This window comes from Mustela lutreola, chromosome 12 (genome assembly GCF_030435805.1).
Source record: "Mustela lutreola isolate mMusLut2 chromosome 12, mMusLut2.pri, whole genome shotgun sequence".
NCBI classification, from domain to species: Eukaryota; Metazoa; Chordata; class Mammalia; order Carnivora; family Mustelidae; genus Mustela; species Mustela lutreola.
In genome coordinates, this window is record NC_081301.1 from 36094606 (window position 1) to 36111331 (window position 16726).

The 16726-nt window shown below is 41.5% G+C and overlaps 1 protein-coding gene and 1 non-coding gene across 2 annotated transcripts in view; both read right to left on the bottom strand.

Moving 5' to 3' along the window:
* Positions 1 to 16726, bottom strand: part of LOC131812640 (phospholipid-transporting ATPase FetA-like) — a 115570-nt gene that overhangs the window by 7659 nt on the left and 91185 nt on the right. The window contains exons 16-23 of the mRNA XM_059142437.1: positions 13178 to 13343; positions 9347 to 9535; positions 8544 to 8659; positions 4629 to 4793; positions 2982 to 3093; positions 1468 to 1573; positions 991 to 1138; positions 261 to 444 (exon numbers count right to left, since the gene is read on the bottom strand). Of these exons, the coding sequence (XP_058998420.1) occupies positions 261 to 444; positions 991 to 1138; positions 1468 to 1573; positions 2982 to 3093; positions 4629 to 4793; positions 8544 to 8659; positions 9347 to 9535; positions 13178 to 13343 (1186 nt within the window). The remainder of the gene's footprint in view (positions 1 to 260; positions 445 to 990; positions 1139 to 1467; positions 1574 to 2981; positions 3094 to 4628; positions 4794 to 8543; positions 8660 to 9346; positions 9536 to 13177; positions 13344 to 16726) is intronic.
* On the bottom strand, positions 1834 to 1940 carry LOC131813293 (U6 spliceosomal RNA). Its single transcript, XR_009346718.1, has one exon. It is a non-coding gene; the product is annotated as a U6 spliceosomal RNA (small nuclear RNA).

The window sequence follows — 16726 nt, forward strand, 5'->3', positions numbered from 1 at the left end:
GCCAGGCATATACGTGTGTTAAGTGCATGCAGTTGAATGTGTGCATGTCTGCATATGGACTGATGTATGCATGTGTAAATAAGTGGGAATGCAGGTATAGAGGAGCATGAATGAAGTTGCAAACATTATAAATGTACAATATATATGATATGCAAGAGTGTGAATCCAAAACACAGTGCCACTCAGGTTGGTTTTTGCCCATGGAGGAAGGAAAGTGCAAGCCCTTGGTTGGAGGTTATGGTCCCCCGTCCCTCACATGCCTTTGATCATGCTGACGTCATTGGCCCCATCCCCGATGGCCAGTGTCACCACCTCCTTGTACCTCTTCATCAGCTCTACCACCTGGGCCTTCTGAAGGGGTGTCATCCGGCAGCAGATCACTCCCTTGCACATGCACACTGTTCGCAGCAGTTCCAACTCCAGGTTCCCTTCTAGAGCATAGGCCTGCAGGACCAGGACACACCCACATTTCAGGTTGCCCAAAAAGGCTCTCAGAACAAGATCTTCCTAGGCCCTTCCCCATAGCCATACTCTCCTATACTACAAAGGTCAGGCATAGTGGCTTCCAGGTACTGCACTCCCAAGGGAGGCTAAGTCCCCAAGTCACTTTTAGGCATCCTCACATCTGACCCAGCCTCCAATGGGAAACTGGTCAGCCTTTCTCACTGGGTCAAATCAGTTAACTAGGCTATAAAGGCCAAACGACTTTTTAGAGGACCTGGTTCTGTTTGCTCCCCACTTCCTCTAACTGATAAGCCACATCAGTAGTGAAGAATTTGGATAAGGAAGGAATATGGCTTCTCTTTCTTCATTATTCCTGCCTAGAGAAAGATAGGGAAAGATGTCTGTTGGGAAAGAGCACCAGAAGAAAGGGGGAAAAGGTGACTGATGAAATAGAGAAGGGGTCTTAAAATTTCCCTGAAGCAGGCTGGACCTAGGAAAAAAATTCCTTGGGAGAAGAGAATAGAGTTGTAGCTCTGCACTGCCCACCAGACTGTAGCCATTGATGATCAAGCCATAGTTGCCATTGGGCACCTCCTCAGGTATTCTGAAGGGCATTTGGGGCTTCGTGTTCAGGTAGGTGTTTATTGGGTCTGATTCCAGTAGAGACTCAGGTTTCATCTTTTTCCTTGCCAACCTGAAAGTCAAGAGTAGTGGTTAATGTTTGACTGAAAGCCCCAGAGCTTAGGAAAGTGAAAGTGTCCCAGAATGTAAGTGGGCAAAGGAGGTACATAGCCTCTATAAAGCACCAGCCAAACTCGACTGCCTCCCGAGAACTGCCATTGTCTCAGGTCCCTGACCATCCACACACCACACTTCTCCAACTCCTTGAGCCCTAAAGCTTCTTCACAAAATCATCTCAAGTATTTTAGTTTTTTGCCCCCACTTCTCCATATCTTCTTTGTTCCTTCTGACAGTGTGGGAGTCATAGTAAGTTAAGAGCTGTGGCAGTTCTCCCATCTGTACCTGAGTTCTTGCCGAACAGTCTCATCATTCTTGCCTTCCACGATGAATATTCCATCCATTTCTTCCTCAAATATGTTACAGGCATAGGCAATGTTCACAGCAGTCTCTGCAGGGAAGGGGGGGAACACTGGCCACATTTTGGCTGGGATAGGGTCTTTACAAAAGTGTATACGTACATAAGCACTAATGGTGGGCAGCAGAGCCCATTTGTCCACATTTGCCATGGAGGCAGTCAAAGTATATTTTTTATGAGTCAGTGGAGACCATATTCAAACACATAGGAGACACTCAGCCTAGTACAGACTAGTGAGTTACTTATCAATAACTAGGATGATTCTGGCTTAGTCTTTCTTTTTCTTTCATTTTTTTAACAAGGAACACTTCATGAATTTGCCTGTCATTCTTGTGCAGGGGCCATGCTAACCTTCTCTATTTTATTCCAATTTTCATATATGTGCCGCCGAAGACAGCACCATTCTGGCTTAGCCTTCCAACAGGGCCTTCCCTTATTTCCTAAAACAATTCCAGTCTGCATCCACTTTTCCAAACAGTCAGGATGTATTTCCCTGTGCCTGCTTTTATGCCAGAGTTTATGGGGGACTGTTTCGGTTGTGGTCTTTACATCAAGAACCTGGAATTTGGAATAAATTCATACTAAGGAAAACAATTTACAAAAATTTAATCCTGAGCCCTCTCTGCAATGGTATCAAAATTCAGAGGAGAGATTGTAGTGTCATAGAAACTTACTTGGGAAAAGACTTTGAAGGACGAGTAAGACTTATTTAGGGGTCGGAAAAAAACCATTACAAACAGGGAAACAACCCAAACAGAGGCCCTAGAGTAGGAACTGGATTGTTTGGGACATACTAAAAATAATGGTCACATCAGGATGGAGATAAGTATATGTAGGTAGCAACAGATTATCAAGATCTTGAAGGCTGTACAGTGGAGTCTGACTTTACCACATAGAGTTTCTGAAGGTATCTGAGTAGAGGAAGAGCATATAAAAGTAAAAGTAGTATATTTTAGTAAGATCAAGCTGATGGTTGTATATAGGCTATACTGAAATCAATATGGACAAGAGACAGAGATCAGAAGTTTTTTTGTAAATGTACAATCAAAGGGGACAAAGGCTGAACTACGGTGGTGGCACAGTCAAAAGGGGATCTTCAGAACCCTCGGTGGGACATGGTGAGACAATGAATCTTTGAGACAACAGAGAGGGTATATTCCAAGGTAATTCCAAAGTTTTTAGCTTGTGGGTTCCTGAGTGACAGGGGTCGTGTCTGACTGAATCATCTCCGTGTCCTCACTGCCTAACACAGCATCCAGCATAAAATATACTCTTAGAAGACTGTGTACAAAACTAGGAGTGAAGGTGTCCTGTAAGGACTTGACCTGAACTATAAGGTATTTGTCAAATAAATGGCTAAGATAAAAAGAAAATGCAAAATAAAAGAAATGGCTATGGTGGACAGGGAAGAGAACTGGTGAAGTGAGGAGCTCCCCGTTACCTTGCTTATCTCCAGTTAAGACCCATATCTTAATTTTGGCTTTGTTCAGGGTGGTGATTGTCTCAGGTACACCATCCTGGAGCTTGTCTTCTATGGCTGTGGCCCCTAATAGCTTGGGACAGAGAGAACAGTGAGTGAGAAGGAGGGAGAATGTCACAGCATTTAGTGCTACCCAACAACTCAACTGGCACCTCATCATCCTCGTTAGCAAGCTGGCTCTGTCCTGACATAAGGATCCAAATGTTATAAAATTCAGCACCCTCTGCCTCACAACAGATGCAGCTTTTCAACCACATAAATCAAACTGAGACACAGAATGTCAGGGGTCAAAGAGGGAAAAGACTTATCCAAGTCATACATGAAGCTGTGTGCTACTTCTAAACCATCTGTTTCTCAACACACTTTCACTGCTCTTTTGCTTCAAAGTACACTTACCGGCTTTCCAGTGTTGACCAGAGGGATGGGCACCAGGACTCAGTCTAAGGAACTGACAGACAGACAAACAATCGGCTGATTTCTTTTAGGCCTCCAGAAGGACAGACTAGAAATACTAACCGCTGAACTGATGATGGAAGGAGATGTATGACCTCTGGGATCTCTGTTTTCCCATCTGGTATCAGAAATTTCTGTTTTCAGCAGAGCCAGCCTGTGTCAGTCTGGTCAAAAGCTTTTTCTTTTTGACTCCGGTTGTGATGTCAGGGTCCTCGAATTGAGCCCCACATCTGGCTCTGCACTCAGTGCAGTCTGCTTGTCCCTCTCCCTCTGCACCTCCCCCTGCTCATACTCATTCTCTCTCTCTCAAATAAATAATTTTTTTTTTAAGCTATCACATCACTTCTTTGGTTGAATTCTTCAATGGCTTTCCATATCTCATTGTGAGTACTTACGCTGGTTTATGAGGACACTCTACTACTTCTCTGTCTCATGTCCTTTTTTCTCTCCTCCTCACTTATACTTTATCAGCCCCACTAACTGACTCGCTGTTCAACTAACAAGTTAGGCCTATTCCTGTTTCAGGGATTTCACTTATGTCATTCCCTCTGTCTGGAAAGCTAATTCCCCCAGAGGTCTGCTTGGCTCGCCACCTTCTTCAGGTTTCTGCTCAAAGTACCCTATATAAAATAGTAACTATACTCTGCCCTCTCTAAAACATACATGTGTATGCTGATATTCCCTAGCTATCTCTCTGGCTTTATTTTCTCCCATAGCACTTCATTATCCAAAATCTATATATGTTATTTTTGTCTGTTTTTGTCTACTGCTACATGCTCAGGGCTTAAAACATTCCTGGCACATAGGAGGTGCTTAGTAAATATGTTGAATGAATGAGTGAATATTTTCATCAGTTAGTTCTGGATTATCTAATCTATGCATTATTCAGATCCTCATCTCTCCCAGATTACTTAGCTTCTGTGAGTAGCTTTGGGATACAATTTACAAATAGTGCATTCCACCTCCTCACCCCCCTCATTATTTGTTGATTTCAAAGATCCAGGACATTCTGAATCAGCCTGGATTCCAGTATCCTGTATCCAGAGTCCCTGAACCTATTGATTTGCTGGAAGTCACTCTTAGAGACCTTGCTCAGTCTGCTGACTTCTACCCCCAGTGCTGCCCCCAATCTGTCCCTGGCTTCTTCACACTAACCATCAAGTCTTTTTCCATCTCTCTATAGACATCTGATATTTTATCTTCCCGATTTTCCAAAGACAGGCAGGCTTCACTGTGCTTCTTGCTCCAGGCCTGGTAGAAGGCATTATCCACTTCTCGGTAGGCCACCATGAGGGTGCGGAGACCTTCAAAGGCAAAATCCTGGAAGACATGTTGTGCACTGAGTAGGCCTGGGCTGGGTGAGGGCTGAGTTTAGGAAGAGGCCAACTGACCCCACTGCCCATTTGCCTGCAAAATAGGATTTAATGATTAGTACCATGGGGCTAGTACCCAGCCTAACCACAAAACAACTGTTGAGCTTTCTCAGAATAATGTCTTAAAGGTGGGGCCAGCATAACTGGGGGCAAAGTTTGAAAGTACTTCTGAAATATAGAGAGTTCTAGCTTTTACCTGTAGTTAGATAATTTCCTGTGTGACCCTGGGAAAAATTTAGCCTTCTAGATTTTTTTGTTGTAAAATTGGGATAGTAATTCACTGCCTACAGAGAGGATAATGATGTCTGTAATATGAGAATAGAATACTAAAGTAAAAGGAGTTGTTATAAAATATAATCAAAGATCTTACTACTTTTACAAGCATACATTCATTTTTTAAAAAAAGATTTTATTGGGGCGCCTGGGGTGACTCAGTGGGTTAAGACTCTGCCTTTGGCTCAGGTCATGATCTCAGGGTCCTAGAATTGAGCCTCGCATCGGGCTCTGCTCAGCAGGGAGCCTGCTTCCTCCTTTCTTTCTCTGCCTACTTGTGATTCTGTCAAGTGAATAAATAAAGTCTTTAAAAGATTTTATTCATTTATTTGAGAGAGAGAGAATGCACAAGCAAGGGGAGTGGGGAGGGAAAAGCAGCCCCCCACCCCCGCCCCAGAACAGGGAGCTTTATCAGGACTCGGGGATCATGACCTGAGCTGAAGGCAGATGCCTAACTGACTAAGCCACCCAGGCACCCCATACATTCATTTTATTTTCCTCTTTCCCTGCCTTCCTTCAAGTATCAACAGGCCCCTCAAAAAGCACACACACACTTGTATATTAGTCTACAGCTGATTGGCTGACTCAGTTGATTAGCCACAGCCAGCCGTGTTGATGATGCACTGCAGAAATGGTCTTTGGGTGAGTTAGCATCTTTTTGCTCTATGGCCACCAGTATATCCTATCTTATAAACTATATTATATCCTATCCTGCAAAGTATTCTCTGGGTCATAAGGAGAGCCAGGTGAGAGTGTGGGTGGTTTAGGGCAGAACTCACATCCAACTGAGGGTGAGTTAGATTTTATGTCCTGAGAATTGCACATGAATAAAAATTCTCCATGATCACTGTTATAGTAAACTTCAAAATAATTCACTTTGGCATTATAAGAGCAAAGAGAAAAAGAATTTTATTATCCTGATATTCTGCTCTTAGTTGCCTGTGAAACTCCTGAGTGAAATGAGCATAAAACAATGTATGTATGGAATACCATATCTTAAACCTCTGTGCTGTTAGCAGAAGCAGCTATGAAGAGAAGCCTGCGAGAAGATGTCAGAGACTTCTTAGAAGGAAGAGATATGGCAGAAACTGATCTTGCTTAGGATACTAAACGAGGTTTAACACACTGACAGATCCTTAATTCATTCAACAAATAATTTAGTAGTCTGCACTGAAGTTATTTCTTACTTACCTCTTACTTGTGTTTTTTTTCTTTTCTATTGTGGTGGGCAAATCCTGACTGTTGCTTGTTTTTATATGAGACGCTTGCTGATTCCTGTCGTAGAGGGCCCGGAGCTGTGTTTTTGTAAGAGTTTTTGAATCTTGGGGCACCTGGGTGGCTCAGTCAGTTAAGGGTCTGCCTTTGGCTTGGGTCATAATCCCAGAGTCCTGGGATGGAGCCCCTTCTTAGGCTCTGTACTCAGTGGAGAGTCGGCTTCTCCCTCCCCTCTGTCCCTCCCCCTGCTTGTGCTCTCTCAAATAAATAAATAAAATCTTTTTTTAAAAAAGAGGTTTTGAATCTTGACTTCTGAGTATAAGCTTCACTCTTACAAATTTCTCATCTGTGGTTAACAGATTGCAGTGTAGTCAGGCTCCATTATGGGTATCTGTAAAGGTGGGTAGCAGGACGCAGATCAAAATATCTGAAACAGTTTTATGATCCCCTTTGGAGCCAGCCTGTGGAAATGCTCTCTGAGAAGATACCCCAATTCATGTGTTCTGGAAGGTTAAAAGATAAGTTTTTCAAATTAGCCCATAGAAAATACTGTGGCCTCTGGGAACCAGTATAGGACATAAGAACTGTCCTATGTTGGATACTTCACCAACTTTTTTTAAAACCTGAAATATAATGTATAGAGCATAAAATTCATACTTTTTAAAGTATACAAATCAGTGGTTAAAAAAATTACACTCATACAGTTGTGCATCCTTTACTATCTAATTCCAGAACATTTTCATCATTGCCAAAGGAAATCCTGTACCCATTAGCTCTCATTCCCATTCTCTTTTCCCCCAGCTCTTGGCAACCACTAATCTACTTGTTTCTATAGATTTGTTTATTCTGGATATTTCATATAAATGAAATTATACATTATGTGACCTTTTGTGACTAGCTTCTTTCACTTAACATAATGTTTTCAAGGTTCATCTGCATGTATCAGTATGTTGTTCCTTTTGGGGACTGAATAATATTTGTTGTTTAGATATACCACATTATATTTATTTATTCATCCATGCCAATCATGATGGACATTTGGGCTGTTGCTACTTTTTCACTATTATAGATAATGCTGCTATAAACTATGTGTACAAGTTTTTGTGTGGATGTTTATTTTCATTTCTCGTGGGAATATACCTAGGAGTGGAATTGCTGGGTCATATGATAACTCTACCCTTAACTTTTTCAGGAACTGCCAAACTGTTTTCTAAAATGACTGCATCATGGGGTGCCTGGGTGGCTCAGTCCATGAGAATGACTGTATCATTTCACATTTCCACCAGCAATGTATGAAGGTTACAATTTCTCTATACCTTACCATTACTTATTATTATCTGATCATCTAGCTGTCCTGGTGATGTGAAGTAGTATCTTGAGGTTTTTGATTTGCATTTTCCTAAAAGCTGATGAAACTAAGTATCTTTTCATGTGCTTATTGACTATCTGTTCTCTGACTTCTGATAATGTGTTAATGTGGGTCAAACCAAAGTGGCTTAATAAAATAGCATTTTCTTCAATCTATTTCCTCTTAAAAAAAATTTTTTTTTCCTGATCTGCCCCTCTCCCATCCCATCTCTTTCCTATTCCCTCAACCCTTTATATATCTAGGTTTATGAGTAGAAATCTTGGAGAATATAGATTTGGTTTTCCTTTCCAGTGCCAGAAGGCTGGAGCCACTCTCTTTCAGATCCATCTCAAATCCTAGAGGGTGGAAGGAGGGTGGGATAGGCAAGGGGGAAGGTACCCCTGGGGAGTCTAATCTTGTGATAACATAGACTGGTAACAATCAATAATCCCCTAAATAGCCCAAGCCTGGCACCTTTTCCTCTATACCTTCAAAGTTGCCATGGCTGGTGAGGTAGCGCCTCCTGTACCAGCAGGCCCAATTCTGAAGTAAGTTCTAGGTCTGACCATGGTACCTCCTGAGCCAGGAATCACAGAGGGAATCATTTTGATTGTAGTAAGTGTCCCCACAGATACAATTCTCATCATGCCTTTGTGCCATCTAACTTCTTGACACAGAAGCTGGCAATGTAGTCGTTAGGAATGCCACACAATGAAGTAGTCTTTATTCTTCCATCAATTAAAGAGACACAGATACTAAAATACGTCCATAGGGAAACACACGGACACAATATATGTGGATGCATAATCCATGTACAAAGAACCACCCACAGCTTCCCTCCCCTGTGACCTAAACACTTACATCTAAATGTTCCATGGTCACATCTCTGAGGGATCTACAGGATGGATGGAGCAGCTGACAGAGAATGGTGTCTGCACCCTTGCAGAATAACATTACTCGATCTTCAGGTGTCCTCACTAAGGGCAAACAAATTAAGAGAGTAACCATATAGGCCCATTGTTACAAGAACTTGTCTGGGCCACTGAGGAATAGAATGAGGCTGTTCCCATGACATTTGTTTCTGATTCTTTTGGGGGATAAGCACTCATTGAGTGGTTACAGAGGATAAATGTTGCAGTCAGTAAAGGCTGGTGGGAGTGGAAAGAGACCTTATGCAACCAATTCTTCTATGGGTTCAATGTCATCTTGGAAGACTCTGATGCAGAATCACATTTAGCTTCCCAAGTACAAGTTCCAGACCGAGGCCCATACCTAGTAAGGACCAAGGATGAAGAATGACCCTCTTCCTCTTCAGTCTGAGGCTCAAACTATTTGAGAGTAAGATAGTATGAATTTCCCTTATATTGTCTCCCCCTATCTCTTATGGGTTTATTCTCTGTTCTTATCTTGGCTTTGAGGTTTCAGACAAGCCATTATCCAGGAAAACTAAAGAGGTATATGGTAGCAAGCTCTCAAAGAGAAAATATATAGGATATGTGAAGGAGAAAGTAGGAATGGTTATGTGTTTGCATTTGAGGCATGGTACCTTTGAGAAGGCATTTGAGTAGGAGAAAACATTTGTGTGTATATAAAAGAGAAAGTCAACGTGTGAATGTATGTGAAAGACAAATAAAGGGAGAGGACTGAGTAGGAGGGGCACCTACCAATAACAGACATCCTCTTGCGCACATTGCTGAAGTCCAAAATAGCCAGCAGTTGGTAGACTTTGGTCTCACCCATTTCAACTACCATGATCGTCTCAGATGTGCGGGAACGGAATACAAAGCCAAAATTCCTGGCAGCAGTGACGAGGGCACCTTCATCTGGGGACTGAGCCTGGTACACCAGCTTACCTGGCAGGAGAGAAGAGGGCAACCAGAGCCCACAGAGATGTGCAGCTGAAGTTAACCCAGAAGTGACACCAAGGGGCTTATGTAAAGATAGAGCCCAGGAGGGAACATTTTTCTTCAAACTTCCTTACAAGTTTAGTTCTAAAAAGCTAGGCTGTATACAGGTCAGTTTCCGCCCCCCCTGCCCCCTTCCCATATTTTCAACTTATTTCACAGACTTGAGTTAGTATTATAGAGGCACATGGTACATGCAATATACATGAACAAACAAAACATAGTTCACTCTCTGGTTTTAGTGGGTAACATGGGTCAGGAGGTTTGTTAAAAATGCAGGCTCCTGGGCTCTACTCAAACTTACTGAATCCAGAGTCACAAAATATGAGAGGAGGACTCAGGAAATTGAATTTTTAACAAATCTCCTGGGTGAATTTCATGCAGGTTGTTCTGCATAAACTGCTCCTATGTAAGACTGGCTATACCTTGATAAGATAGGACAATAAGGATAGGATTACAGAGCAGGATAATAGGATTCATGATAATAAGACTAATGATATAACAATTTATATATACATATATATATGTATATATATACATATATAAATGAGTATTGTCACCTTTAAAACTCTCAACCTGGGAAGCTTAATGATTCATTCTGTTGAATCAGTCTGTCAATCTTATATTATTCAAGGCATTTCTGTAACTCCTCTTGAATATTTTTTAAAAGATTTTATTTATTTGACAGAGAGAGATAACAGTGAGAGAGGGAATACAAGCAGGAAGAGTGGGAGATAGAGAAGCAGGCTTCCATCTGGGCAGAAAGCCCAATACGGGGCTCTATCCCAGGACCCTTGGATCATGACCTGAGCTGAAGGCAGACGCTTAACGACTGAGGCACCCAGGCACCCCACTCCTCTTGAAATTTTTTACAGCAGAGTAAAATAAAATTTATTCTTTCCCATTTTGCCATTGTAAGGTAATTTCTCTCATGGTTTTCAGTGTCTATTGATGAAAAAATATTTTCCTAGATTGTGAAGAAACACTTCAGAAAATTAATAACAAAATGCTTGAGTGGTGCCTGGGTGGCTCAGTGGGTTAAGCCTCTGCCTTTGGCTCAGGTCATGATCTCAGGGTCCTGGGATTGAGCCCCGCACTGGGCTTCCAGCTCTGAAGAGCCTGCTTCTCCCTCTTTTTTTGACCCTCACCCTGTTTTTTTGCCCATCCACTCTCTCTCAAATAAATAAAATCTTTTAAAAAACACCCCAAACTGTTGAATTCAATCAGTTGTGACATGTATTATTTTTTTCTCATCACAAACTACTGTATTCTAATAACTGGTTCAAATTATTTTGGTCATAAAGAGAACAGAACAAAAAACTGCACTGATGAATGCAAACACTATAGCACTGAAAAATGCTTAACTCCTCTTTTAAAATATTACCACAACCTAGGGTATATTTTGGATTATTTTTCTTCTGAAGGTCAATTTGATTTTTTTTATTGTGTTATGTCAACTTGATTTTTAAGATTTTCTTTATTTATTTGACTGAGAGAGAGATCACAAGTGGGCAGAGAGGCAGCCAGAGGGGGAGGGGAAGCAGGCTCCCTGCTGAGCAGAGAGCCTGATGTGGGGCTCAATTCTAGGACCCTGGGATCATGACTTGAGCCAAAGGCAGAAGGTTAACCCACTGAGCTACCCAGGCACCCCCAACTTGATTTGTATAAACAGTTATGTATCATCAGAGTCTTATACTTGTAAATAAGGCACATGGGATATAATTTTATGTCAGACATAAGATGTATCTCTGGGACAGTAAGACTATTTTCTTGTTTCCTACCTTGTCACTTAAGGCAATAAATAAAGGCAATTCCAAATATGCTTCAAGTAATAGCAACTTGGTAGAATATCAGGTCTGGAGACACCCATGGTGGGTGGGGCAAGATCTCATGGCATGAGATTTGGGTTCTTTTTTTAAAATTATTGTTTTTATTTTTAAATTTTTTGTGGTGGGCAGCAAAGCAAAGTTTATTGAGAGTACAAAGCTCCTGAAGAAGGCGGGTACCCAAGAGGGTTGCCTGGGATTGGGGTTCTTTTTTTTTTTTTTTTTTTTTAAGATTTTATTTATTTGACAAGATTTTATTTATTTATTTTTTTAAGATTTTATTTATTTGATGGAGAAGCAGGCCTCTGCAGAACAGGGAGCCCAATGTGGGGCTCGATGTGGGGCTCCATCCCAGGACCCTGGGATCATGACCTGAGCTGAAAGCTGATGCTTAACGACTTAGCCACCCAGGCACCCCTGAGATTTGGGTTCTTATCTCTGCCTTCTTAACTACAGAATTTTAGGCAAGTCACTTAATCTCTTTTAACTCCAGTTTCCCTCTCTATAAAACTGGGTTCCTTTTTCTTTTTCTGCTTACTTAAGAGGGCTGTTGTGAAAATTGTGGGAGATAATATAAATGCAAGCAATTTGGGGCACCTGGGTGGTTCAGTCAGTTAAGTGGCTGTCTTTGGCTCTATTTGTGATCTTGGGGTCTTGGGATGGAGCCCTGTGTCCGGCTTCCCTGCTCAATAGGGAATCTGCTTCTCTCTCTCCCTCTGACTCTCCCCCCTGCTCAAGCTCTCACTCACTCTCTCTCAAAAAATCTTTAAAAAACATGCAAGCAATTTGTAAAACTATAAAGTGATGCACAAATATAAGGTGGTCCTAACGGTAGTATTATATTAAAGGTACATTGATTTTATCTATTTAGTTTTTAAAGATTTTACTTATTTGACAGAGAGAGACACAGTGAGAGAGGGAACACAAGCAGGAGGAGTGGGAGAGGAAGCAGCAGGCTTCCCATGGATTAGGGAGCCTGATGTGGGGCTTGATCCCAGGACCCTGGGATCATGACCTGAGCTGAAGGCAGATGCTTAATAACTGTGCCACCCAGGCACATTGATTTTAAAGGATATGATTGATTTGGTTACCTAAATTCTTGTTTGTTTAAAAAAAAAAGCCTTCTCATTTTTTTTTTTTTTTAAATTTTAAAGTAGTCTCCATGCCCAGGATGGAACCCAGTGTGGGGCCTGAACCCATAGCCTGAGATCAATACTGGAGCTGAGACCAAGGTCAGATGCTCAACCGACTGAGCCACCCAAACGCCCCAAAAGCCTTCTTAATTTTTAATCAGTCATTTCTCATTCATTGTTTCTAAAAGAGGTTTAAGTAAATTCATGGATGTCATAGTCATATTTGATTACTAAAGAAACTAGGATATGTGGGGATACTGTGAAATTGCGAAGCAACAAGACAACTCAACTCATCCTTCAGGAAGTCTTGTCAGAGATAATGGGATTGATCTTGGGGACAATTCAGGTAGACTCTGTGACAGAACACTGCTGAAAATCAAGGTCAGAAGCATCAAGTTTGAACCCTATCCAATGACTGAATCTTCTATATGACTAAGAGGTTGTCTTCTACTTGAATATCTCCAGTGACTAGAAGCTCACTAGTTGCCTATCCATCCCATTGCTGGACAACACTCCCTATTAGAAAGCTCTTAGATTAAGCCATTACAAATGATATCAAACCAAGCCCACCTGTAGCCATCCTAGATTCTATGACATATTCTCTGTCAATGAGTCCTCAGGCCCCTCCTCACCTTCCACTTTCTCTTCTGACATCACAGTGTGACACAATGAGAGTGAGAGGAAAAACAAGTGCACCCAGTGATCTCCCTTTTTCATGGCTTCCACCAAAGTATTGTCATAAAATGAAAACTTAGGATCAGCCAGTTTGTTGTAGGAGAAGTCGACCTTTTCTGTTTCCTAGAACATATAAGCCAGAACAAACTTCTCAGTGGCAGCCTGACACTTTACAGAAGGTCTGTTTGGGGACAACTTCTGGAATGGGATAAGAACACTTAGCAGGAGGATGGGAAGAGAAAATCAAGATAAATGGAGGAGACTCTGTGCTGGTTTCTAAGGTCTTTCTAGCTCTGACCTGAACCATCCATTCCCTGGGGCCAGAAAAGATCCATCCCACAGGAGAAAAACTGAGGGCTAGTTGGCAGACCCTTCTTGTCCCCTTTCTTCCCCAGCTACCCTGAATGATCAATGGCCATCTTTAGGCTCTACTCTTCCAAGTTCCAAATCCAGGGTAATCAAACTTGAGGAAATGAGGGGGGGGGGTAACTGCTCCATAATAGTAAATGGTATCTGGAAAAATTTTGTCTCTGGATGCCCTATGTCTGATTTTGGGGCCTGGGAAGGGAACTTAACCCTAAGTACAGTGATATCACTGTGTTGCACTACTTCTGTCTAACCACACAGGTGGCTAGAGAGGAATACTGCAAAATAGAGGCAAGGCTGTATAACAAGGAAGCTTCAGTACATACCTATTGATCACAGACTTAATTTTGAGCCATTTTACTTGACTTGTCAGCATACCTAGTCCCTTCCTGCCTCTAACCCTCAAGGACCCAATATTCACTAACATTTTCCCAGTTCCTTTAGATATTGACTCTCATTCTCCATTTCAGCTAGGCTTGTAGTGACCATCTTGGGTAAACATGACTCCGTTTGGCTGTGAGACTCTATTGCCCCCATCCTGGAGTGTCATATTAATAACAAACTTCTCCAGTCCATACCAGAACTCTCAAGGATATTTCTCTAGCTCTTTGTGGTTATGGTTCTACATCTGCTGGGTCCCAGTACGTCAAGTATAGACGTAACTGTCCTGGTTGGTGCTATGTCTGGAACAGGGACGTTTGTAGTAAGCTATATTGGCTCTTTCCTTCTTCTTTATTCTTTAAAAATTTTATTTATTTACTTGAGAGAGAGAGAGAGAGAGAGAGAGAGAGAGAGAAGGAGCAGGAAGAGAGGGAGAGCAGAGTCCCTGCTGAGTGGAGAGCCCAACTCAGGGCTGGATCACGGGACTCTGAGTCAAAGGCAGATGCTTAACTGACTGAACTACCCAGATGCTCTTTCCTATATACCATCTAGAAGAAGTTTTGTCACAGCAGTGAGGAAGTATGGTCAGGTCCAGAACCAAGCCCTAGACCTGGCCAACCACAGAACTGTGAGCTCTGAGAAGTTTGTGGGTTCAGTAATTTAAGATAATTTAAGATAATTCACTAGCATTAGTGAATTATTATTATTATTATTATTAATTATTATTATTAGTGTAGCATCTCCTGAGGCTTTTCTAGAACTGGGATCGTACACCGGCACACTTTTTGAAACTGGAAGCTGGTGAGTGATGAGAGAAAAGTTGGAGGGTAGGCATGAGGTAGATCCTGCATTACCATCTTATATGCAATAGGGAATCATAGCAATTTTTTTTTTCTGGAAATTATATAATTAGATTTGTGTCAGAGAAAATCCTCTGGTAGCAGCAGGAGAATATACTGGAACCAACAAGATGTGAAGCAGGGAGACCAGTTAGGAGGCCACTGAGTAATTCATAAGAGAAATGATGTAGTAACAATAAATATTAAATTAAGAGAATAGTTTGAAAATATAGGGAACTAGAACTGATACATGATATGAGGGGTGACAGAGGGAAAGAGTTAAAAATAATTTTATATTTCCTAATAGGGCCCCTGAATAGGTGATAAGACCATTCACTGAGATAGGATACCTGTCAGGAGGATATTTTTTACAGGCTGAACTGGAGATACTTGAAGGATTTACAGGTAGTGACGAAAGCAGACATATATAGTTTGAAGCTTAGGTAAAGATCAAAGCTAGTTTCTAATCCCCCCTTCCAGACAAGTAATGTTGGAGAACATTAGATCTGGCTGGATACAGGAGTGATACAGGGCAGTCTTGGAGCTGCAGTACAGCATGATCTGAGAGTCAGAATTCATGGAAAATTCCGAGACTGTAAGCCAAAGAACCAGTTAAATAAGGTGGAAAAGCAAATCCAGGTACTACACAAAGGATGGAAACTGGGGATACCAGGTGAGAGGAAGGGGATTCAGAATGGAGGGTAGAGGTAGTAACTGAGTAAACTCCTTAAGACACTACGGCATAGCTATAGACAGTTTCTATAAAATATCTTTAGTCATGGCCATGGGTAGGAGGGAGCAACAAAGGATTCCTTAGATAGATGGATTTGGAGGTCATCAATAAGTAGGTGGTAGTTAAAGCCATGTAAATACATGAGACTACTCAGGGAAACTATACAGATGGGGAAGAGGTTCAATAAGAGAGCCTTGGAGAACATCAGCTCCTGTGGCCAAGTTGATGAGAAAAAGCAATTAGACAGGAAGAAAAAACAAAAAGAGAGTTATTTAACAGAAGCCAATAGACAGGAACTTTAAGAAAAAGTGGAGATGAAGTGTTAAAATCTGCAGAGAAGTTGGGTAAGGATTTAACAGCAAGTAGTCAACTAGGATAGTTGGCTAGGAAACTATGCTAGTTGGCTAGGATAGTTTCAGTGGATATGCTAGGACAGAGTCTGACTACAGAGAGTAGATTGAAGAATGAAAGAAAGGTGAGGAGTTAGAGACCTCTGTAATTGCCTTTTTACTTATACGGCTCCTCCTCCAGTCTGCCAATTCTTTGAAGGTAGGGAACATGTCTTTTTTGTTTTTCTCCAACCTTCAGCATTTACTCAAAGTCTGACATATGGTTGATAGTATTTTGGACTGGTGGAGACAGATAATGGCTAGAGGGTAATGCAAGAATAGTTCTAAGTGCTTTTAAAAAATATATGAATAAAAATAAAATATAAAAATTTATTATTAGTGGTTATCTCTGTTTAATGGGCTAAGGGTTATTTTACTATTTTATTTATTTTAACTACATATTTTATTTTAAATTAATACTCTTTATTTTTTTTTAATTTTATTTTTAAAGATTGTATTCATTCATTTGACACAGAAAGAGAGAAAGCACAAGCAGGGAGAGTGGGAGAGGGAGAAATAGACTCCCCGCTGAGCAGGGAACCTGACGCGGGATTCAACCCCAGGACCCTGGGATCACGACCTGAGCTGAAGGCAGATGCCTAACCGACTGAGCCACCCAGGTGCCCAATACTCCTTTTTTTTTTTTTTTTAAATTTTATTTATTTATTTGACAGAGAGAGAGATCACAAGCAGGCAGAGAGGCAGGCAGAGAGAGAGGAGGAAGCAGGCTCCCTGCTGAGTAGAGTCGGATGTGGAGCTCGATCCCAGGACCTGAGATCATGACCTGAGCCGAAAGTC